Source organism: Eretmochelys imbricata, chromosome 8 (assembly GCF_965152235.1).
Source record: "Eretmochelys imbricata isolate rEreImb1 chromosome 8, rEreImb1.hap1, whole genome shotgun sequence".
In the NCBI taxonomy this organism is placed as follows: domain Eukaryota; kingdom Metazoa; phylum Chordata; order Testudines; family Cheloniidae; genus Eretmochelys; species Eretmochelys imbricata.
This window is the reverse complement of record NC_135579.1, coordinates 90,950,282-90,975,834: the sequence shown is the minus strand read 5'-3', so window position 1 is coordinate 90,975,834 and position 25,553 is coordinate 90,950,282. Positions and strand designations below refer to the sequence as shown.

The 25,553-nt window shown below is 39.9% G+C and overlaps 1 protein-coding gene across 2 annotated transcripts in view; it reads left to right on the top strand.

The window, feature by feature from the left end:
* The first annotated feature begins 1,120 nt into the window (after nt 1–1,120).
* The window catches only part of ALG6 (ALG6 alpha-1,3-glucosyltransferase), an 85,811-nt gene continuing 61,378 nt past the window's right edge, over nt 1,121–25,553 (top strand). The window contains exons 1-7 of one of the 2 annotated variants that reach the window (XR_013346956.1): nt 1,121–1,209; nt 6,150–6,260; nt 10,195–10,279; nt 14,627–14,716; nt 15,721–15,809; nt 22,572–22,654; nt 23,420–23,488. Coding sequence is in view for 1 of the 2 variants with exons in the window: in XM_077825316.1 (XP_077681442.1) it covers nt 6,179–6,260; nt 10,195–10,279; nt 14,627–14,716; nt 15,721–15,809; nt 22,572–22,654; nt 23,420–23,488 (498 nt within the window). In the remaining variant the exon portion in view is untranslated. Of the gene's footprint in view, nt 1,210–2,787; nt 3,146–6,149; nt 6,261–10,194; nt 10,280–14,626; nt 14,717–15,720; nt 15,810–22,571; nt 22,655–23,419; nt 23,489–25,553 lie in introns of those variants that run through there. The other variant, XM_077825316.1, reaches the window with a different exon arrangement.

Genomic DNA, 25,553 nt, shown 5'->3' with positions numbered 1-25,553 from the left:
TTTGCTCCCAAACTGCTCCCTAGATCCTTTCTCCCTGATGCACACAGATCCTCAGGCTGCTACCTTCCTTTGGCAAAGAACAGGACTCCAGACTGCTCCCAGGAAGGAAGCCAGGACCAGATCTCTGGGAACTGGATGCCTAAATACCTTTGAGGATCTGCACCCCAGTCCCTAGTTGTGTCTACCCCACCAGGCTTTTTGCCAGTAATTTCCCACCATTGTAACATTTCGTCCCCACTAGTTGTGGTAACAGGAGCAGCACTACAGCAGACCAAGTTTTAGGTGGCCATTGGTTTTTTAAGTACCGTCATAAAGATCTAATCTGAGTATGATAAAACAACAAGGTGCATAAATAGCTGGCAGCTGCCTGAAGCCATAGCTGCACTAGTGCTGCCACTAGAAGAGCTGAATGCTCGGTGAATGACAGGTCCTGGTTTTGGCAGTAGACAAGGCCTGTGTGTCGTGCCTGAGGCAGCATTAATGTTATTCTGAGTGTGAATTTTGGCACCTTCTGACATTTACAACCTGCGTACCTTCAGGCCAGGATGCTGTGTGCTCACGTAGATGTTTTGCCTTGAGGAGGTGCCAGGGGTAACAAGCCCAGACTAGGGCTAGAGGTGCCTTGTTGGCACCGGTTAGCTAATACGATGCAACCGGCTGCCGCAAAAGAGGAGCACATGATAAACTGGTAAGTTAAAGCCCTGGTGGAGCCTCCTCACCTGGTTAAGAGGAGGCCACAGGAGAGCCACCTGTAGTGCCCGACGCACTGGGCCTTGTAGGGCTTAGGGCTGGTGGGGCTCTGCTTGGCAGGTCACGTGCTTACCCTTGACTCCCCATTCCTCTGGCTGCCCCTTATTGTCCCCCCATGTTTCTGACCCCCATTTCCCCGGCTGCCTCCCTCCTACGGTCCCTGTTCTCTCTCTGGTTTCAGAGTAGCAGCCCTATTAGTCTGTATTCGCAAAAAGAAAAGGAGTACTTGTGGCACCTTAGCGACTAACCAATTTATTGGAGCATGAGCTTTCGTGAGCTACAGCTCACTTCATCTCCCCCTCTTCGCCATTCCCCGCCCTCAGCCCTACGTCCTCGCGCCCGCGTGCACCGGACTACTACGTGCGCGCCGCCCCGTGACGCTCACGGCGCGTGCCCGTCTGCCAGAACCGGAAACAGCTCGACTCCAGCGCGGAATCGCCGGGGGACGCGCGCGTCAGGGTGAGTCCCTGGGTCCAGTGGGAGGCGCGGGCTCGCGCAGGAGTTGCGTGCTCCCGCAGGAGGGAAGGTGGGGGGAGGCGGGAGCAGGAAGCAGCGCTTCCTGGTGCCCCGCGGGGGCGGGAAATCCGTGCGGGGCGCTTCCTGGATTCCCAGTGGGTGCGCGTGAGGCGGACGGCGCTCCACGCGTGTCACCGGGGGCGGGACCTCCGGAGTCGCGGCGGGGGGTTAACGGGGGGCGTGGAGGGTGCCCGAGCTGCCATACGTGAAGGGGGCGCGCGTGGGGCCCGCTGCTGTGTGACGGGCAGGGGAGGAGGGGCCCTCCGCAGGGTCCCGGGGACGAAGGGCTGGCTGGGGGGGCACGATCTTGTCCGGTGGGGGCGCACGCCCTGCAGTGCAGAGCCCTGAAGGGGAAGGGGGGTGACAGGAGGAGCTGTTGGGCAGGGCGGGCTGCCGTTGGGCTCAAAGAGGAGTCCCCTCACGGCGCTGAGAAGCGGGTGTGGGCCTGTCCTGGTGGGTGTGGTGGGGACGGGGTCCTCTGCATACCGAGTAGTTAGAAAATCGACCCATCATCGGAGAAATCAACAGACGGAAACATATTATTGGTAGCCTTTTCCTCTGACCATGCTGAGCAGCCCTTGGATTTCATCACAGTGCTCATTGCATTCCTGATGATATCACACACAAACATATGGGGGGCCCGCTCATTAGAGGCCATTAGTCTAGGGATCGTGTCCGAGGCTTTTTCTTCCTTTGCCTTTTTTATTAAAAAATATTTGTCTGAAACTGCTATCTTTGTTCAAGTGCATCAGGGGCTTCTTCCTCTCCTTTCTCCTCATACCTTTATTTAGGGAGTCACAATGGGAAAGGACTGGAAATGGCTCATACAAAATTATAACTGTAGTTGATCAAAACTCATCCATTTCTGTTTACAAGGTTCCAAGCCAATAGATTTTCTTGGGATAGATCCCAGAGGCTTGCTGTCTTGACCTGTGATTTTGCCTTGTCCATTTATAAATTAACAGTATTTCATAAGATAGCACAGAGAGAAATTAATAATTCATCACTAGCAAAATACAACCCTAATTTGGCAATGTTGCTTAATTTTTTCAGTCATGGTGGTTTGTGAGATATCAGCACTGAAAAAAACATCACTGTGATTCCATTTTGCCTTTTGACCCCTCAGCTTCATTGTAATGTGATTTTAGTGACTGCAATATCAAGAACAGAGAACAAATAAATTGGTTAGTCTCTAAGGTGCCACAAGTACTCCTTTTCTTTTTAGAGATCTAGAACTAACACATTATACTATGAGACCTTGTAATCATAGCCTGACTGCAGAGAGTATAAAACATGGGTCTATAAAACCATGCTGGTATTAAAATGAGTGTCAGGATAAGGAAAATGATAATCAGAATGACTAGATTTAATAAATTGGGTGTCACCTATTTTATCATGTATGTTCAGTTTTTTGTGGTGTTGAATGTGATTGAATGATTTCACAAAATGTTAAAAAATGCTAATTATTGCATCTCAGCTACAATTTCCTCTCTGGTCAAGGGTTTAGAGACTTTTGGTGCTGCTGCTGACATTTAAAGTATTTCCTTTTCTACATTTGACAGGAGCTTCAACAGTCTAATGAAGTTAAAGTTTTACTTAACATTCAGTAACAATAAAAATATTAATGACAACAAACTGAGGTGTAAAGTTTCATGGCTTGGCAAAACAGAGAAACATTGTGGTGGAACAGTGCAAGTGCTTTCAGGACTAGTACCTTTTCTTAAGCACTCATCCTGAACTGGTAATCAGAAAGGAATTTTTTTTCTGAGTTACAACAGCATTATGCACCTGCACCCAGTCAGGTGGCAGATTCCTGTTCAAATCCTGTCTCCTCATCAGGCAGAGGGGGGACTTAAACCAAGAGTCTCCCACATCCCAGGTGAGAATCTTTAGCCCAGTGGTTAGGGTAATAAGTGAGGTCCTCCTTCCTCCCTTCTCTTGAATCATTTTGTGAAGTTAGGTTGTCTCTGAGCACATTTACTGGATTGGGCCCAACACACAGTTTAGGCAGAGGAACACCTATCTTCCCCCTGATTTGTGGATCACTTAGTTGGGAGATTTGCCTCCAAATGTTCAGAGGCAGGAATGTAGGTGCCTAGGGAACTTTTACTGCAAAAACTTAGGTGCTGGGTGAGTTTAGGTACCTATAGGGTTAGACTGAAGCTGAGTGGGAGTTTTGTTGATTGCAGTGGTGCCTAAAAATGGGACTTCGGTGCCTGAGTATATTTGTGGCTCCCACCATAGGTGTTTTGTATTGTTATTACTACTATTTATTTTGCCTCCGATACCTATGCAGCACTTTCCTTATCAAAGTATGATGAGTTCTGTGCTTCAAGGAGCTTAGAGTCTAGCACAGTCAAAACACAGGGTAACAGTTTAGGTAAAGGAAGATATGGAGCGATTATTAACAAGGAAGATAAAGTAGTATGGAATTCTTTAAGAATGGGGTTTTAAGAAGAAGAGAGAAAGAGGGAACTTGATAGACAAGAAAAGAGAGATTGTTCTAATAATAGGGAATTGTACGAAGGACTGCAAAGGCAAGAGTGGCAGCAGAAGATGAAAGGAACAGGAGAAAATGAGAGTCTAGATATAGGCTAGGATAGGGTTATTTAGGACTTTACAAATATCTTAAATTTGATGGGATAAAAGAGAGGAAGCCAGAAAAGAGATTCATGACGGGGGCAGTTGTACAGCATGGTTGGAGGTGAAGATTACTTGAGCAGTGGTGTTTTGAATAGACTGGACCGAGGGCGCATTAGGGAGGAGAAGCTCATTATTATCCATGTCAAGGTGAGAAAAGTAAAGATGGGTTTTAGCTGGGATATAGAGATTTTGGTGTAGAAAGTTTCACTCTGCATACCTTCTGTGGAAGGGGACTGTGATGGGTAGAGTGCCTTAAGTGGGAGGCGTTGTCCCTGGTTCATTTTAGAATTTAAAACTGGTGTAAAAGAAGAAAGTAAAACTCACCTGCTGTGACTGTTACACTTTCCCCCTCTGCAGGTAACATTTGTAATCCCTGTTTATAGAAATGGACTTCAAGTTTTAATGAAACTTTAGAGCCTGAGGGCCTAGTTCAGCCCTGGTTAGTGTCAGACTCGTGGGGCCAAAAGTAGGTTGGCTTCAGAGTAGTAGTACCCACATATACCAGGACTGAATTTAATCCTGTGTTTCCAGGATATTAAAGATTTATTTATTTTGTTTGCTATAAAAAAGGTGAGGAATCTTAGACTGAAATGAAAGGCCTGGAAATTAAGGAATAGTTTCTTAGTTGGGGCAATGCTTTTCACACCGTTGCCTGATGGGATACACTGTGGAGTGTGTATAAGAACCCAAACTAAAGCCAGAGGCTTCTCATTGTCATGGCTTTCCTGTGCTGTGTGGAGCTTACCTCTCAGGGAGACTGCAGAAAGACATGAGTTCTCATCCTCATAATTGGGTAAAAGAAAAAAAAACATATAATACTTTTTCTTTCATGTTCTCTTTAATAAATGTCTTATGTAGCAAACTTCATAATTTGTCTTAGAACTTTGGAATTAAACAGGGTACTCAACATAAGTCATCAGAAGCTGTTAAAATTTTTCTCTCCTTTAACTGTGGAGGAAGAGAAAGAACAAACAAATGGGAACATTGCTGACGTTTAAAGATGAAGTGTTTTTAAATAAACAAATACTTGAACTTGTTGGGATCTTAAATATTTATCCAAATATGTAGATGGGCTTAAAACTCAGCATTTTGTAGTCAAATCCTCTTTGCTTAGTAGGATCTCAGGTTAGTTTTCTTCTGGTAGAATCAGTTATGTTATAAATACCTAGTAAAGGGCAAGGGATGCAGCCTCTTGCTTAAATTTAGATGTTAATGGATATCATCAACCAAGTAAAAATCCTTTTGACTTCTAAAATGTATTTATTTGTAACTTTAAGGCTTCAGGTGTATCTGAAATCCTGACTTTTTTGTATATGTATATTTTAAAAAAATAGGATTTATTTATTTTAGTGAAAGTCTCAGTTTTTAAAAGATTTTTGTAAGAGACTAGAGCCTGATCCTGAAAACAATTAGTACCTAGATGTGTAGAGTTTGCTGCAGCTAGTAGTCCTGTTAATGTAAATGGGACTACTCATTTCAGTAAACTCTACTTCTGGGCATACGTGTTTGCAGAATCAGGCCTATATTGAGTACTGGCGCAGTGACATTAATCAAACATCCGTTCTTAGCCTATGTCATCATGTAAGCAAAAGATAATGCAGTAGAAAAAGTGGTTAAATGTCACACTATCAATTCTGTGTTTGCTATTGCTAATTGATTGATAGTCAAGGAATTGTATAGAAATCCTTGAATATTTTTGCAGGATTTCAGTAGTAAGTAAGTTATTGAGCTGCTTATGGATATGAGCAGCCTCAGTATTTTCCCTCCTCAAACTAAAACACTGTAACAGGAAGTTTTTCAAATAACAATAATCATGCATAAAGAAACAACACTCCACCTGTATGTATTACATATACAGTCCCCAACATATAAGGACATGGAGTCTAATAATGTGTATGTGTGTACAACATAATGTTGGTTTGAGATCTGGGTTCCTCTCAGTAGTTTGAAATCTTACACTCTTTCTTTTTCTTTTGCCAGAACCCTAGTCAGCTTGTGGCTCAGAAATGGGAGAAGATATTTCTGTGTAGTGTTTGGTTTTATGCATAGAAACTTTTCAGTGCTTGGAATGAACTGTCTAATCGCAGCATGCAGAAAGAAGCAATATTGCAACATCACATTTATAATGTGGGGCAGAGTGAGACTATCATCAGTGTCACTAAATTATGATAGGACTCCAAATGCAAAAAGGAACAGAAACATAGGCAGAGCTACAATAGACTTTGTTTTCTTGTTTTCAGGTACCTTTGACTTGGTTTGAAGATCAGCTATGGAAAAATGGAGCTTAATAACAATTACTGTCTTACTAGGACTTATTGTACGCTGGTCGGTATCATTTGGTTCTTATTCAGGTAATGTATATTCACAGTCTACAAAACAAATATATAAAGGTGAATTGCAAAGCTTTTGTTAAGAGTTAAAAAGTGGTTTGTAAGATCTCATACAACAGAAGTAGTATAAGGCCATATTATAATAGCCACTGTGCCTCCCTAAGGTTCTGCCATGGCAGCGCTTTAACGTACCTTGTGTGGTCGTGGCGCAGTGCTGGGTGAGCTCTCTCCCAGCACTCTTAAAAATCCACCTCAACGAGGGGCGTAGTTCCCAGCACTGGGGTACTGTCTACACTGGCACTTTACAGCGCTGAAACTTGCTGCACTCGGGGGTGATTTTTCACACCGCCGAGCGAGAAAGTTTCAGCGCTGTAAATTGCCAGTGAAGATAAGCCCTTGAGACTCTTGAGCTGCCATTTTCTCTGGGTTTAGCAATGAGCAACATCACAGTCACCACAACCACAGTGCTGAAAAAGCTATTCCATTCTAATCCCCCTATTTCTGTTAATCCTATTTTACAATGTGCCCCACTAAAATATGCTAGAAGGAATAAAAGAACAGCCAGCTTTCCTTTCCTACACCTTAGATAGTATAGTAGTTGCACAGTAGCAATACAGCCTCATAGTACAATTGATCAATCTTGCTCTTCAAGCCTTACCACAAGTAAACTGTTCATTTAGTTAAAGCTGTACTGGTAGTAGTGAAGGAAGGGTTAGATTTTTACACCCAACATCCATATTTGCCTGAATGTGTTATGAGATAAATCACAGTTGTATCATTTATTGGATCCATTTCTTCCCCTCCACCCCCACCTCGTGCTGCCTGCAAAAGAACTAACATAAGTCTTTTCAAGATCTCCTGGTGGCTCTTCTAAATTGGCTGTTGGAAGTGTCAGTCAATTTGTACAAAGCTTGCTCTTTACTCCTTTGGTTAAATGCGTAACACTTCCAATCCCTGCCTGCCAGGAGAACCACAGGGCAAGTCTGGGATCAACCCCTAATTTCTTTTAATGTAGCTCAGAGCCTCCCATTAAAATCACAAGAATTGTCCAGTATTTTTTTGTGACTAAATTGGTGGATAACTTTTTGGTTTCATTTACTTGGAGTGATCACTTGAAGTTAAACTGAAAATTTTCAAGCATGATTGTTTGATTTCATAATTTTTTAGTAAAGATAGTTGACTTGAGTGCCTTCTAAAGATCTAAATTTGAAACCTTTCTGTTTTGTAGATAGCTTAGATCTTTGAGAATTCATCTATTTAAACATACACACAAAATGTAATAACTTTTCTATTGCCATCATTGTATTAACTTTTTATGTTGCTGTGCTGGATGCACTCACCCCTGTTAAAGGGATACTGCTAATTAGATTTTTTTTTAAAATGGACTAATTCCAGAATGATCCAAGTTCTGAGAGAGTACCCTTTAAATACTGTTTTGAGTTTTAAAAATTTCCTTAAATTTTTTCATAAGCATTTTGTTGTTCCATAATTTATCCTTATGAAAGGATTTTCAGCAAGGGAGCAACTGAGTAAGGCCTAAATCCAGGAAAGTATGTGCTTTACTTGAATCATGTGAGTAGTACCATTGATTTTACTGGGACTGTTTGTGTACTTGTTGGATCAAGGCCTAACTGACTATTCAGGGGAAACAGTAAACCTGATTATAAACCAGTGCTGTCAAATGCATAAAATACATTGGAAAAAACAGATGTTTTTACGGAATGTAATTTTCAGGATGACGGAGTCCCTTTACTTTGCTTTGTCACTATTGCTCAGTGAGCTCACACACTTGATCAAGAGATTAAAAGTAGTTCTTTGTTGCTCTCTGAAGCAGACTATTAATGCTGATTCAGCATAGTTCAGAATCGTGTGGCATGAATGACCGGACACAAGGAGGTTATTTCCACTCCCATTAACTATACTAGTGTTCTGTTGCTACATCGTTTTATTTATCTTGTTGTTTGTCTTGTGATGCCTTTTTGAGGCATTGCTAACCTTGTTGAGTTAGGGTTATGTTTGGGAGAGGACAGATAACTAATGCATGGCAGTGAAGGTCACCATCCAAGGCAGCATGGTCAAAGCTAGTTGGTTTTAGACAATTAATCAGAAAAAGTCGTTTATAGTACATTTAGAGTCTAAGGACCAGATTTTGTCTTCTGATACATTTGCAAAGCTGCCATTAAGTGAGTAGAAGCCAACTGCGTGTACCTGAAGGCAGAATTAGGCCCTTGAAACCTCAAACTTCCAGGCAGCAATAAAACTGAACAAAGCAAGGTTTGATTTAAAGTACCTGTATCTAGTATCTGGTGCACTTCTGATAAGAATGGAAAATTGGAATGCATGTGAACAACAATATATTTTTCTTAAATTCTAAATCCTAGTTGGCTATATATCTGCTGCCAGCTTCAGAAAGGTGCATTAATTACTGTGGTAGGATTCCTTTTGCCTTTCTTGAGTAAAGATCCCTTAGGTATAGTTGACTTGTTCTTCTGGGCTGGCTTTAGAGCATGCTAGTATTTAACAAAATGTGAGTACCAATTCCTGAGCTAGCAAATTACTTAATTCACCAGCTAGCTGAATATAGAAAGTGGGTCAGACTATGGATTAGGAACTAGTTTGCCATTTCTAAAATGATCTAATTCCTTTTCTTCACCTCTTTTGAAAATTCCTGCACATCCACAAAAATCTTGAGATGGTTAGAAAAATCTGGTTAATACCATTCCTTATATTTAGTAAATTCTGTGACAGATTCTTTCTGTCCAATAGATTTGTCATTCCAGGGTGGGCATTGATGAGGTTTTTACTCCCTGATGACCTGACCTGTTTGGGATCCTTTTATCTGAACGTCTCTTATTATAGAAATAATGTACTCTCTTTTTGTGACCACAAACAAATCACATATATCTGTGCTTGTGTGAATCCCACAAACATAGATCATGTGAAAGAATTGTAGATGGATTTCCTATATCTAAAAGAAACTCTTCAATCTCCATGAGGTTAGAGTCAATATCTCAGTGGAAGAAACTGTCTTCCTAGTTTCTGTTCTCAATAGGTAATCACAAGATAAAGGCAGTGAATAGTATGTATACAGTGGCTGCATAATGTGGGACTACCACAGTTAGATCACTTTGAGGAACTTGTTTGTGAACAAACCTATGAAGACTGCATTGATAAAGATTTTTCATGGCATACTGAACTAACTTCCCAAGAGCCTTGTAAATGGTGTATGTGTGTAAGAAGCTTTCTTTGACTTTGGTCATCACTCAGAGCTACTACATAACAATCATTCAATTGAAAGATGTGGGAAAAAAAGATTCTAGTAAACAAAAATGGAGCATAGACAGTCTGGTAATTCAGAAAGCTTTGTAAAAATGAATTTTTCTTCTCAACCCACTCCATATATGGTGCAGTTTTAATAGAATGATATTACATCGTATATTAGAAATAGGTAAACTACTTACATTGTTAATTCTCTATTAAGAACTGTGGGGGAAGGGCAATTTGTACAAAGGTGAAGGACAACTCATTTGCTGTTTTATTTCTGAAAAAGTAGTAGGCATATTCACACACAACAAATGTGTAAGAATGCAGTAATCCTACATGGTCTTATTTCTGAGAAAATGCAACACTTTTCATGCTATACTTGATAACATTACCAATGACTTTATGAAATGATCAGGCTACTGTATCTGTTTCTTGAAAATTGTATAAGTTGATAACTGCTCCTCTCAGAAATATTCATAACACCAAAAGAATACTTGTACTATGTTACATATGTATGTTTTTTATAGGAAACATGATCCATTGTTCGTTCTGTCCCAATTTTAGATACTAATAAAGCAAAGTACCCAGAATAAATATGATATTAATTTCCAGATGCATTCTTGGAGGAAAAGCAGTGTCAGAAACAAAAAATAAATGTGTAAGCACTTTTTGCCATCTCTTGCTTTCTTAGGTGCAGGAAAACCACCTATGTATGGAGACTATGAAGCTCAGAGGCATTGGCAAGAAGTTACTTACAATCTACCCATCAAGGAATGGTATGTATCACTTTTAAGTTTCAGCCTACGATGTGTAATGAAAAAAATCAACTTTAAGGTGCATAAAAGTAAGACTTGAGATTTTTAAATCTATTCAAAAGCTTTTTACCATTCTCTGAACTACTCTAAACTACCTGCTTCTCCCTGTTCTTAGACTGAGACATTATTTTTGCTTAAGAAATGTGCAAGTGTTAAGAACTTAAATTTGATTTGTTACATTTTTGTATATAAAACAGAAAAGTTTGAAAAACAATAGTCTAAGAATGCAGTAAAGATGCAAAGAATGTGCTATGTCTTAGCTCATCCTGTGTAAAAGTAATAATATGAGCAACTGCCACTGGAACTACAGGAGACCATAGTCTTCAAGTTTAAAATATACAGTCTTCTATATCTGTTGAATGAGGGTTTTCTGTTAAACAAAACAGGCCCTTGGGTACTGATGATATTTCAGAAAGTGTATACTTTACATTATCTGGCTCATAGCTTCATGTATTATGGCAGAGTCTGTTGTTAGTAGGTAATTAACAATCGTTAGAATTATGAAGAATATCATACCTCTGGAATCTGCACCCTTGCGAAGACAGCCCACTTGTATTAATTTTTGAGGACACCAGGAGACTAGTATCTCAACTGATATGTTCAATGGCTGAGTCTTGGAAGATTAAGCCTTGTTTTGGATAGGAGGGAAATGTCCACTATGGAAGGTTGCTACACTCCAACGTGTAAAAGAACTGTTAAACTACAAAGGTTAAGAATCTGAGTAATTTTGGTAGCGCTCATTTAAGTTTGCTATCTAATAGAACTGTCCATGCAGCAACAAATGAGTTGCAATATAATTTGTTTTGCCTAGCTACAGGGAGACGTTCTCTGAAGTTGCCAAGCTCCTAAAATATCTCTTGATATTTTCATAGACTTAAATCCTAATTCAATATTAGATATGCATGCACATGTAATTTTGCTGTGCTCCATGTTTATTCCTTTTGTTCAGAAACAAAGTATATTTAAAAAATTGCTGCAGTAAACTACAATATGATTTGTATATCGTTTCTTGCATGAGATTTCTCTGAGCCAGAGGCTAGAATTTAAATCTTTGTGTTTTTTTCTGTCTTTCTCTAGAACTCATGCATATTTATCCAAGGCTACGTTAATGACATCCTGTCTTCTTGTATTACTAATTAAAAATGTGGCAATTGTTACCTTGTGCTAAGTATCAGTTGATACATGTACTGTTTTCCCATTGAAATACAAATTTAGGGAAGGATAAGAGTAAAATACACAAAGTAACTGGGAAGCTTACTAGTGAATTGCGGAATATTAAAATCCATGTGAAAGAGCTGAACTGTCTTGGCATGAGAAATCTTGAGAGGTAGGAGAAGAAGCAGAGATGCATCTTAAAGAAATACGATTTATCATCAATTGTTCATAAGATACTCCAGGCAGCTCATAAGGAATTCAAGAAATATCATTTACTGTAATAAATGTCAAAAATTGGCTGCATTGGAGTGGGTAGACTGGAAAAGCCAAGAACTTGCCCCTTGGCAATTATAAAAGACTAGTCAGTCTGTTTCATTCTGAGATTTTAAAGAGTTGATGTCTTATTTTTATAACTTTTATTTTCCTTGAATTAAAACTTCCTCCTTGCATCTGGAAGATGTGGCTAAATTCTAACGGCTGCCGGCCTTCCACAGAAACATTGAAAAAACAGAATTGGAGACAGGAAAACCCTTTCCTTGTGTACCCTCACATATTATCCTCCAGAGTTTTCTTTCTGATGTAGAACTAGGTGAAATGGTTATTGCTGACATCTCTGATGCAGGTTCATGACCTTGTGTCAGCTATTTAGAAGGTATTACTTTAATAACTCAGTTATATCTGCTGTCAATTTTCCTTTAGGTCTTTGTTTCTTCTACATATTGGTAGAATTACCCAGATGTGAGTGTGAACTCCCTCTGTATGAAACTCCAGTTTGTGTGTATATATGTTCTTGTATGTCTGTCTGCCCCAATTGCTTATGGTATACTTTTTTAACCTAAAAGTATGGGGTACATAGTTCAAATTTCTCTAACAGTTGCTGTCATGCTTCACAAAACGCAATATAATATCAAAATCCCACTTCATTTGTCATTTACTCATTCCTGTCACTGATGATGAAAGGCAAGAGTCTGCTCTCAGACTTTAACAGCAACTCAAGAATAGGGTATTACTCTCTGCCTCTGTGTGAGGAATACCTATTGATGTCCCTAAGATTTCCTTGAGTGAGGAAAGCAGAACTGGACCCAAGATCCCTCATGTGAGTCAGGGACTCTTTCTTACAATAGTTCTGTGTAAGCTCTCTACCTCCTTGTTTCACTCAGTGATGAGACAGTCCAGCGTTGGGGACATAATGTTTTCTGCTAAAGTAACCAATTGTGATGTCACAAAAAATGGACATTGCAAAATGAATGTGTCAGGAGAAGCAGTCTTGATCACAAAAGGGTTTCTTCACACCTATATCATGCTGGGGCTCATCAGTGAAACAGAGTGCTGCACCTGACTATTCAATGAGATTTAGGTACTATATTTTAACAAACTCGTACATATGTCTGTGTCATAAATATAAAAGGAAGGGTAATCACCTTTCTGTAGACAGTGCTATGAAATCCCTCCTGGCCAGAGGCAAAATCCTTTCGCTTGTAAAGGGTTAAGAAGTTAAGGTAACCTCGCTGGCACCTGAGCCAAAATGGCCAATGGGGGGACAAGAGTCTTTCAAATCTAGAGGTGGAGGGAACAAAGGGTTTGGTCTGTTCCCGGCAAAAGCATCACACAGGCAGATCAGGAATGCAGCCTTACAACTCCTGTAAAGTTAGTAAGTAATCTAGCTAGAAAATGCGTTGATTTTCTTTTGTTTAATGGCTTGTAAAATAAGCTGTGCTGGAGGGAATGTATATTCCTGTTTTTGTGTCTTTTTGTAACTTAAGGTTTTGCCTAGAGCGATTCTCTAGGTTTTGAATCTGATTACACTGTAAGGTATTTACCATCCTGATTTTACAGAGGTGATTCTTTTACCTTTTCTTTAATTAAAATTCTTCTAAGAACCTGATTGATTTTTCATTGCCCTTAAGATCCAAGGGTTTGGGTCTGTGTTCACCTGTACCAATTGGTAAGGATTATTATGAAGCCTTCCCCAGGAAAGGGGATGTAGGGCTTGGGGGACATATTTTGGGGGAAGATGTCTCCAAGTGGTCTCTTTCCCTGTTCTTTGTTTAAAATGCTTGGTGGTGGCAGCATACTCTTCAAGGACAAGGCAAAGCTTGTACCTTGGGAAAGCTTTTAACCTAAGCTAGTAAGAATAAGCTTAGGGGGTCTTTCATGCAGGTCCCCACATCTGTACCCTAGAGTTCAGAGTGGGGAAGGAACCTTGACGGTCTGTATATGCAAACATTGGGTATTGCATTGAAGAAAACATATACATTTCCTTTATAGGATCTGTTTAAATAATTAATCGGCTCTTTGGCTACTTGTCTGCAAACGTTTTGCTGCTTTGGCTCTGCCGGTTATTGAGCCTTCTACTAATGTGTGACTTTGCCCATCATGGAGCTAAATATGACAGTTGTGCAATATGTGAATTCAGTATGGTTCACAAAGCATGTGAAAGGTGGCTGCATACATCTTTATGAAGTAGGAGGGTTCTTCTGTCTCCAGTCAGGAACAAAACAGGTGAGCTGAAGAGTCCTCTAAAGGTATAAATGGGCTACCTAAGTCCAAAGAATAGAAATTGAGAACCTTAATATAAGGAAAACCTCTCTATAGCTGAGGTCAAATCAATACTCTTTAAAAACTGCCTTTTCTTTGAGCTCTGCTAAGTCTGTGTTCTCTTTTTGTGGTTGGGCAAACTTTCTATTTCAGCCTTCTGCTGGAATAGCTCCTGGATCTGAAAAATGTAGTTCATGACTGTGGATGGAGTTGGGGATGATCCTATCAAATCAGGAATTGTGGGCTTTGGCGGATGTGGGGAGCTCATTTTGTACAAGCATCCTATGGATCCCTCCAGCTTGGCTCCATGTAAAGGAATTTTATTCCTCGATGAATACGCTTAGTTGGGTATAGAGCCAACATCTCTTGCAGCTTCTTACAGTCTTCACAGTTGCCAGCAAATGTATATTGAATCCTTTGTTTGTTTTTGTTTTAGTGCTTGCAGTTATTTCTAGTAAAACAAAACAAAAATCCCAATGGGCAATATTTAGTTCCTATGAATGTTTGACTATATAGTAGAGACATGGTTGGCTTAATGTGCAAACTCTTTAGGTTGAAATGAAGTTACAATGCTGGAATCCTAGATCCATTTTTAAGTTTTCTTTTGTTTTTCAGGTACTTCAATACCAGTGACAATAATCTGCAATACTGGGGCCTTGATTATCCACCTCTTACTGCTTATCACAGTCTCTTGTGTGCTTATGTGTAAGTTAATCATTTTAGGATTATTTTAAATGTTTGCTATTGGTGGAGAATGAAAGAAAAAACAAATGCATTCTCCCCCTCCTCTCAGAGGAGAGGAACAAAACAAATGGCAGGGATTTGCCTCTTTGGTATAGTTCACTTATTATGTGCAGTTATGAAGCTGGAGAAACAATAGATGTGGCATAATTACTTCACCCCTCTTGCTTCAAACCTGATCCTGCATTTGTTCCACATTGAAATCAGTTACGGGGCTTCGCCTATAACAGGACTGCAGGATCAGTTCCTCTTGTATTCCAGTGCCTCCGGTGAGTACAGATTACGTTTCAGCCGATGGGTCATAGTTATAGCTTCCTGAATAAGTCATTTAGGGTTAGCGATGCACATAGTAAGGCACGTCAGAGATTGTTTCCAGCAAATGGAAAATTAATCTTGTATTGAGAACCCAAGTGGCATTTGATGAGTGGATCCTACGTGATACCTTGTAAATATAATTCTGTTATTGGGATGTTCTTCCTGTATGGCCTTTAACCATAGAAAATTTTTAGAAAATTGGAGTGTTCTGTTCAGGGGCAGACAGAAAAAGGGTGCTGCAGGTCAGGTTACGATGCACTGGCAGAGCTATGTGGGGAAAGTTTGCTTCACATCTGTCTGCACTATGCCTACTTTCCGTTAACACTTAAAAAAAATCACAAGTTAGCTTTCAGTTTGAGAAGTGCCGAATGACTGTAATAGAATTAAATTATAGTAATAGAATTAAATCTGTATAAGCACAAGATAACTATTTTCAGTTTTTGTATTGCTGATTAGCAGCTAAATACGATAAAATAAACTGGTCTAGTGGTGAGGAAACCCCTTCCCTGGTCACTATTGCTTTTGATAAAGTTTGCCTCATTTATCTTAATCCTCTGAATATGTCCCTGTGCATATCATTTTTATTGCTGAAAAGAACGTAAAGGGAAATGAGAACTGTCTACATTTTGATGTGTCTATACTTTGTTTTACAGTGCAAAGTTAATAAATCCCGATTGGATTGCTCTCCACACATCCCGTGGATATGAGAGTCAGCCACATAAGTTATTCATGCGTGCAACAGGTAGAAAAATTGCATTTCCTTAACATGATCTTATACGTTTTTCTAGCTCACTAATTTAGCACATTTAATTTGGCATCCCTTGTTGTGTCTTTTTGTTTGTTTGTTTGTTTTGGGTTTTTTTTTTGTTTTCGTCAATTTCTACCGCAAAACTGACTGATTTGAAGGTATTGCAGGTCTGGCACTGTTAACTAAGCATCTGTGTCTTCAGTTCTGCTCACACTTGTGAAAGTAGCAGAATCTTTATATTGAACTGGTTTTAGTAACAACTTTAAAAGGATACTTTCCAGTCGTTTGGGTCTCAAATTTAAATTTTAAAGGTGACCTGCAAAGGATTTTTTAAAATGGATTTGCAACCTTTCTAGTTCTTTATGATGCCTAAAGAAGGCCTGAAGGTTTTATTTTTTTAAATTCTGCTTGCTTTTTATCTTGGAAGTATCAAGTGTATCAAGACTGGCCTTTAATGAATTTGGAGAAGGAACTCTTAGGGGTTTCAAGGATATTTACTGTGACTTTTCATATCTTAATTGGAGGGGCAGGTATTTAATCTTTATAACTAAAACAACCTTTCTCCACAATGGCAGGTTTCAGAGTAGCAGCCGTGTTAGTCTGTATCTGCAAAAAGAAAAGGAGGACTTGTGGCATCTTAGAGACGAACAAATTTATTTGAGCATAAGCTTTCGTGAAGTGAGTTGCAGCTCACGAAAGCTTATGCTCAGATAAATTTGTTAGTCTCTAAGGTGCCACAAGTCCTCCTTTTCTTTGTCCAAAATGTTTATCGGCCTCTGGAATTAAATAGCTGTTAACAAAAACATGCAAAATCAAAGTGTTTTAAACAGTGTGATTAAAAATCTCAAAATCACTTTTCTGACCATATGAGGCCTTTGAACAGCCTCTATAATGAAAACGTAACTCCATTAAGATAGCAAATAATTTCATTTCTTCTCATGGACATGTTAGTGGAACAGCTGCTGATGTGGCCAGTGGCTTCTAGCAAGTGAAGAATACTGGGAGTAGTGATGTGACAGTAGCCATAAGGCAGCCAAATCATCCCATTATTTTTTAAAGTTTAGTTATACCTTTTGCTTCACATGGCAGTGCAGAGTCCTATAAAATAACTGTGCTGAGTGAGTATCCTTATTTGCTGATTATATTGAGCAGAATCTGATGTTCATCAATAGCACTTCCTTGTGTTGCCCACAAACCTTTCAGTGTGGTTTCTAGTAATTGATTATATTTAGAAAAAAATCACTAGGACGAAATTACCCTTGAAATGGTCTTTAATAATGTTCAAATCAACACGCTTGACAAAACACTGATGTACAAACTAAGAAAACTGATATACGTTCTTTTAACAATAGCCATTAAACTTGTGCATCAGGATTACAAAATTCAGTACAGTTGAATGTTGACCATTGGTGTTATACTTTTGTGTTAAATTTTGAACATGTACATTTGAAAACATTTTCTTTATGAAGAGACAAGTTGATAATGTTTCAAAAACTGTGTTAGCCCTGTGGACTTGCTCATTTTGGGTTTGTTCCTTTAGGGCGCTTGAGCACCAGGCCCCAGATCCAGCAGAGCACTTAGCAGAGTCTTAACTCTAAGCACAAGTAGTCGCATTGAATTTAATGGACTGTTCACATGTCTAAGTGCTTTGCTGGACTGGGGCTTTAGTGCAGGATCAATCCTTTGTTCGTTCTAGATTGAAAATAATGCAGCAAGGCAATTATGTTTTTGTAGAGAAACAGGCCAAGATTTTCAAAAGTGACTAGTGATTTTGGGTGCCTCAATTTCTTGGTGCCCAACATGAGACACCTTATAGGGGCATGATGGTCAGAAAGTGCTGAGACATGCACTCTGAAAAATAGGTCCCTTCAAGTTCTCTCAGGTTCACCACCCCAAATCACGAGTGAATTTTTAAAATTTAGACCCCAATATTTGAAATATCAAGTCCCAACGCTTCAATAATTGAATCACAGAAATGCTGGACTGGAAGGGACCTTGAAAGGCCATCAAGTCCAGCTCACTGCACTGGGGCAGGACCAAACAAACCTAGACCATCCCTGACAGGTTTGTCCAACCTGTTCTTAAAAACTGTTCCATAACTTAACTACCTTTCAGTTAGAAAGTTTCCTCTAATATCTAGCCTAAATGTCCTTTGCTGCAGATTAAGCCCGTTACTTCTTGTCATACCTTCAATGGACATGGAGAACAACTGACCACCATCCTCTTTATAACAGCCCTTAATGTGTTCTAGAGAAACAAGTCACAAAACTGGGAACTTTATTCTGCTGGTCTCACACCTTTCTTTCCTTAGAAGAATGAAATCTATTCTTTAAAGAAAAACTGACTTTGAACTTTATTTCCTTTGAATATCTTGTTTTGCAATATTGCTTCCTCTCATCAGAAGGGTAAAGGCTCAAACAAGATATTACTAGAATATTTGTAAATATACTCTTACTTATATGAAAGGAAATTTTGGGATGCAAAAGTTTTGAAGAATAAGTCACTTTTAGAAATATTTCCAACTGTATATAGGGCTGTGTGGAAAAACAAAAGAATTAAGAAAGAATAAGTATTATCCATAATGACAGAAATACTGAGACATTTTAATCGTACAATACAGATGTTGTTTAAATAAGTGCTTCCAAAAACACCAACCTTCCCCCATTTATGCAAAGTTTGAACTAACTTATAGATGGTACCTCTAACTTGTACTTTCAAGTATATGAATGCTTTATGAATTAGTACAACTTATTTGCATAGGCCATATCGCCTCTTTTTTGTATGTGTCATGTCTGTTTTAGGCTGCTGTTTACATCACGATATGTATGTGCACATGGATGTAATTCCAAACAAATGGAATTGAGATATGTGTTTAAAACTTTTCCCCCTCTCTTATGTGATAATTATACTATGTAAATAGTAGGTAGTGAGAACAAGGTGAGGTATATGTTTTTTGATTTTGGAAGAGATACAGTAAAACCTGCCAAGAGCTACCACTTACGGAAATTAGCAAAAGTGGTCGCTTTGAAGAGAAACCACCTCTTACAAGGTTTGCTGTAAAATGGGCACTTTTACTATGTACAGAAAGGCTAAAATTGTTACCAGTGTTTCATGTTTAATTTTAATTGTCTTTTAAATGAACATTACCTACAGTATACAATTCAGTACTGAATTTAAAATCTCTTGGTGGGTTTATTAATACAGTAGTACAGTGTTTGTTCCTCAAAAGAGGAAATTCAGTAAACTAATACAAGTGCTTATTTTCTAGACTGAAGCTGAAAGAAAATTAGGGGTACCTGTGTTATCAAAAAGTCCTGGTTTCAATCTACAGTAGCCTGCTTTTATTTGAAAAAGTTCACTTATTCTTGTCTGCCTCTGCAACGATAGGAGCATGTTTACTACTTCTTCTTCTGCATTGTTGAACAGCTCTAAAAGGCGGTTGCTGCCCTTTAGAATGGCAAACACTTTCATGTCTTTAATCATATTCTTGGTTTCAGGCACAAATGATTCTTCCTGGGAGTTCAGAGGCACCATTGCTATCCCCTTCATCATCATTAGTTTTTGTGTCACTGTGTTAGTCGTCACATGGCTTGAAATTTTCTAGGAGTTTTTAACTGACTGTGACTAGTCTGTGACTTCTTCTTCAGTTGTTGCAAGGTTCTTATCAATCTGGTAGATCTTCTCAATCAGCACACCAAAAAGACTTAGCAACATGTTAACTACTGCAAGAGCGAGCTCATATTCATCTTCTGGATGAACATCTTCATTTGGTGAATCCGCAGTTGACTTGGCAATGGTGAATCCACATTTACCAAAGCATTTTTTTTTGTTGGTGCTTGGCTCGATCTCACTTGATGCTCAATGGACCCAGTGTACTGCATTCAAGAGTGAAACCCTTTTCAGAAGCATTGGGCCCAATTAAGTTAAGTCAGATTTCAATTATTCTTCATCAAATTGATTTTCCTTTTCCGAAATTTCAGTTTTAGGGTTTGAATAACCCCAGCATCTATAGGTTGTAACACGGAGGTGCTGTTTGGGGAAAAGATGCAGAGTTTAATGTTTGTATGTTTAACAGGGCAGTGGCATGGCGCATTATCCACAAACAACAGAATTTAATATCCCTGTAGTAGCAATTTGCGATCAAATCTTTGTAATCATTTTTCAAAAAACGAGTTTATTCCTGCTTTTTTGTTGAATTCATACTTCACAGGCAACTCCTTGATATTCAACTTGCCAGAGCATTGTGTGCATTGGGATTTACTGATCAGTATAGGCTTTTCTTTATCTCCATTCATGTTGGTGCATAAAGCAAGTGTGATTCTTTCCTTTGAATGTTTCCGATTTGAACATTGCTCACCTTTGACAAGGAGGATTTTGCTGTTGCCGCTGTCTAAAAAACAGTCCAATTTCATCCATGTTGTGGATTTCAGACAGTTGATCATCCTGTATGAGTTCAGGTAATTTTTGCTTCCAGTCTGAAACGACACTTTGGTTAATGTCTGCACTCTCACTGCATACTGTACAAAAGGCAAGGTTGTGCCTCCTCTTAAACAATTCAAGTCAGTGATTGCTGGCTTTAAACTCCCTGTTTTCCAAGTCCTCTGCGAATTTCATGGCTTGTGCTTTTAACATTGGACCACCAGAGATATTTACATGACCAACGACCGTGGATTTAAACCACTCGGAAGTGAGAAAATTGACTTCTTAATTTTCACTTTTGGCATGTTTTAATTTTCGTTGAAGAATTTATATTTGACTCATAATCAGCGAGGATTTCTGCCTCTGTTTTAATGGGTTTTGGATTTGTGTGTTTTCCAATTCCAAACTGTTTGGCAATGTGACAACTGGTATCTAGCAGTGAAATTGCTTTAAAATGTTACTCCATTGTAAGAAACACTTCAGATTTGCATTTCTCTTTTGCTTCCATGTTGACTTCTTTTAGTTTTAAACTGTAACTTACAATAGTGTACACCTTTCATTTCAACACGTTCATGTCTTCCTTTCAAGTTCAACTTCTGGTTCATACACAGACTGATAAGTAGGGCCCTATCAAATTTGCGGCCATGAATCATGGAGCATGAAATCTGGTTTTGGTAAACTTTTACCCTATACTATAGGGTAAACATTTACAAAAATATACAGTGTTTCTCAAACTGGGGGTCCCGACCCAGAGGGGGTCACAAGCCTATTGTAGTGGGGTTGTGGAATTGCCACCCTTACTTCTGCGCTGCCTTCAGAGCTAAAGGGCTTGAGATTGGTGGCTGCTGGCTGGGCGCCCAGCTCTGAAGGGAGAGCCGCCTCTAGCAGCAGTGGAGAAGTAATGGTGGCATCAGCAGCTCCCACTCTCTGCTTTGCCTTCAGAGCTGAGTGGACAGAAAGCGGCAGCTGCTGGCCGGCTGCACTGTTGCTAGTAGCAGTGCAGAGGTGAAGAAGATCAGTTTCTCCTACGGGTTTGTTTTTACAGATAGGAGTAAGAAAATATCGTTGCTGGTCACAGATGACATGTTCAGTTTTTTCACAGTTAAATTATAGGGGAAAAACGTTCTGTGGCCTCTGCAAGTAGTCGCTTGAGACAGGTGGTCTCTCTTCAGAGGTGACCATTAAGGCAGGTTTCACTGTCCATATATATGAGAGAGACAAAATTCCAGGTTTCAAACTAGACTGGCTGCATAAGAACAGTCTCTGAACAATTTCTCCAGCACCTTAAGCATAAGTAGGGCTTTATCCAACACATAGTAGGCAGCCCTCCTTGTTCCAGCTCTTCTTTTGTCCCCCTCCAGACCACCTTTACAAATATTTACTGTGGGCAGAGCAAAGAACACCTCACTTCTGTTTGTCTCCCAGTGTTTCTTCTGTGAAATATTAATGCTTTGGCAAAGTACAGGACTGTGTTTATGCATCCAGACATGCTTCTCTCCCTGTAATCTGCCTTCATCCCCCCCCCCCCAATTCCTTAGAACAACTTGCAAGAATTTATTTGTAGGTGATGTCTTTTGAAAGTTGAGAATGTCTTTTCTCCAGCATGTAACGATCTAGGGCATTGCTCATTTACTGAGTGAGGCTATGCTGGGGCCTAAACAGTCTAATGCATGCAAGTTGCAGATTTTGGGGTATATTTGGAAACATTAACATTTCAAATTCTGTACAGCCATTTTTCGTACCCTTTAAAGTTGAACTAACCCGTTTCTATATCAGACCTTATGTTTATGTATTTTCTTTCTTCCCAAACACTTTACAAACTAGATACACATGATGTGATTTGTAAAGCCAGAGCCCTCTCTGGAGTCAAATGCTGAAGCACAAAACAACACTACATGACAATTTAAGACAGAAAATGAAGAATACTGTGGCCAGCTGAAATTGCAGGGAAACTTCAGAAGACATGAATTTGATGAGGAAATAGGTTTCCACTGTAGGGGGTAGATACAAAATATACATTAAAAAATTTGAGGACAGCTGACCTACCCATCCATGTATGTGGCTATATAGTTTGTGGGTTGTGTTTGGGCTAAACAATGTGCAGGCATTGCAGCCATCTTGCAGGTGCATGTGAGACTTAATCCTTCCTTTTCTTACTTGGCTTGCATCTGATGTTTTGTGGAACCATGTAGGTTGGAAGGGAAAAATGGAGAATAAAGTCACATATTGACCATCCAAAGACAAATTATAAATGGAAATAGGTAATTTCAGTGAATTCTGATGAGCTATACTTGTTTGGGGAGATTCTTACGCATAGTTAATCTTTCTGTTTTTCAGTTCTTATTGCTGATTTGCTGGTTTACATACCTGCAGTTATCTTGTATTGTTGTTGTTTAAAAGAAACATCAACTAAGAAAAAGGCAAGTATAACTCTATGGTGTGTGTGTGAGAGAGAATAAAAATATTATTAACTGGAATATAAATTTAAAATGCTGAAAAGAAAGTTAACTAATGCTACAAAACCACACAGTGCTTTCCGTTTACATAAAATGGACGCCAATCAGTATATCTTGCATTAAAGACTTTTCAGTAAAAAAACATGAAGTTATTTTACAGCAATTATTTTAATGCCCTTCAATAGCAATAACAAGGTGCACTGGAGTTTAGTAACCATGAACTACTGAATTATACTTCTTGTCAAATTTATTGCTTGGGTAGTAAAAAAAAGATTTGTGCTGTGACATGGGGGAATCAAGGAACAGCCTTGGGTCCTGCACACTTCTTTAGACAGCAGAACTGAAATGCATTGTGGAAGTGACACCATGCTCAGGGTTTTTAATGCTCACTGGTCTCAAGCATCTGTGGTCTGTCATGTCATGGAGCAGTTCCCAGGGTTAAACTGAGCACAGTCATCTTTGTGAATTGGCTGGCAGAAGACGCCCTGATGCTCCTTTTAATACTCTTTCCCACTAGGGCTCCTTCGTCCCTTCCCACATCACTGGGGGAGGAATAATTAGAGGAAAAGAGTGTTCCCCAGATGAATGAGTAAGGGATCCACAGGAGTTTGGCCGGGCTTGTTAAAGGAGAACCAATCATGTTCTGGTTCCAGGGTGAAATTAATTGCTATAAAATAAAGTGCCTTGTTTTTGTGTGTTTAAAGATTTTTCTCTTTCTCTTTCTCCCAGATTGCCAGTGCTCTCTGTATATTGCTTTATCCAGGCCTCATTCTCATTGACTATGGACATTTTCAGTATCCTTCCATTTTCTTTAAAACAAAAGAATTTCAGTTCTAAAATAACATGAGTCCCTCCTACAATAACTTTTACTGGGGAGGAAGTTAGATTTGTTAGCTGAAAGTTGAGCCCCCCCCGCAAAAGTTTTGAAAGGAAACAGTAAGCCTTAAATGGACTTGGAGCAAAAGATTGATGTGAGGCAAATCAATCCAACATGGCATAGCTTTTCTTTGCATCCCAAGTTCACCTTTATGCCACTCTGCCTTGTTTGAGTAAATATTGGTGGCAATCTGGCTGTGGGGAAAAAATGGATACTCGTGTGATTTCTGCCTGGATAAGAGAACCATCGTAGCTCTTGTTGGGAGGTGGTGAGGAGTGTCAGACACAGCCATGCTGTTCTGTTCTATAAAATGTGACCTTGTCTCTAGCTTTTGCAATCACTATCTGACTACAGAGAATGGGAGGAGATCATTAACATTTATTGAGTGTCTCAGATGCTTCTCTCCAATTTCTAGCAGCCATGATGCTTCACAATGAGATATATCTGTACACCTGACTCACTATACAACATCAATAGTAAATTAGAGTAGACTCTGCTTCTTGTGTCCTCTAATAGCCTTTGAGCCACTGACTCCCATGTTTATAGGTACCTTTGAAACAAATGGTGAATTTGTAGGTTATAGGTAGAGCTGAGTGAGTTATTTCCAAAGAATAACTTATCTAACCGGTATAGCGGATTGACTCAAAAATGTTCGTATTTCAAAATGTATTCAACACTTTTAAAACTCTGAATTGATTGAGTATTCATAATTAGAGCTCTTTGTTAGTGTTTCTGTCCCCAGATCAGAGGAGTTCACAAGTTCTTCTGTTGAGAATACCTATATTTAAGATTTGTTTTCTGCTAACATGTGTACAACTTTCACATTAATGGCAACAAAAGTTGGTATTGTGAGTGTTCACAAGGAAACTCACATGATTTGGATTTTGGCTTTTAGCTGACCTGAATTTGTAACAGTTAACTTATCGCCTTGTAACATTGGAACACAGATGTATTTGTATGTTGGTACGCTCCATTACAGCACACATGACTATATTATGTTTTTTTAAATTCATTCTGGACCTTCTGACCTCTTGAGTTTTATGTCCTGTTATCCTTGCCACCTGGAATATTCCTTGCTCTGTATTGTCAGTTGAGCCATTGCTTGCTTGCATATCATATTAAATGTATAAAGTTTCAGAAGTCTTTTAAAGCAGGAGTGGGCAAACTACGTTTTAATCTGGCCCTCGAACTTCTGCCAGGGAGCAGAGTCTGGGGTTTGCTGCATTCCATGTGTGCTGTGGCTCCCGGAAGCAGCAGCATGTCCCCCCTCCCGCTCTTATGTGTAGGGGCAGCCAGGGGGCTCCGCATGCTGCCCCCCCAGCCGCCGCCCCTGCAGCTTCCACTGGCCAGCAACCATGGCCAATGGGAGCTGCAGGGGCAGCACCTGCGGATGGGGTAGCGTGCAGAGCGGCCTGGCTGTGCCTCTGTGTAGGAGCCAGAGTGGGGACATGCCACTGCTTCTGGGAGCTGGTTGAGGTAAGCCTGCACCCCTGACCTCCCTCCAGTGCCCCATCCCGGTCCCACCCTCCTACACCCCAGAGCTCGCACCCACGGCTGGAGCCCTCTCATTCGCACCCCAACCTCCTGCCCCAGCCGGGAGCTCCCTCCTGCACCGTGATCTCCTCATTTTTGGCCCCACCTCAGCGCCTGCACCCCCAGCCGGAGCCCGCACACCTTTCCACACCCCAACCCCCAATTTCGTGAGCATTCATGACCCGCCATACAATTTCCATACCTAGGTGTGGCCCTTGGGCCAAAAAGTTTGCCTGCCCCTGTTTTAAAGCCTCCATATCAATGTTTATATACCCACAGCCTAGGCTAAGATTTTCAAAGCCACCAAGGGAAGTTGGAAGCCAAATTCCCATTAATTTTAATGAGAATTGGGCATGTCAGATTCCTATGGCAGGTTTGAAAATCCAACCCCTAATGGTATTCATGCAGGTGTGTATACTTTTTTAGCATTAGTTTACAATGAAATATTCACAT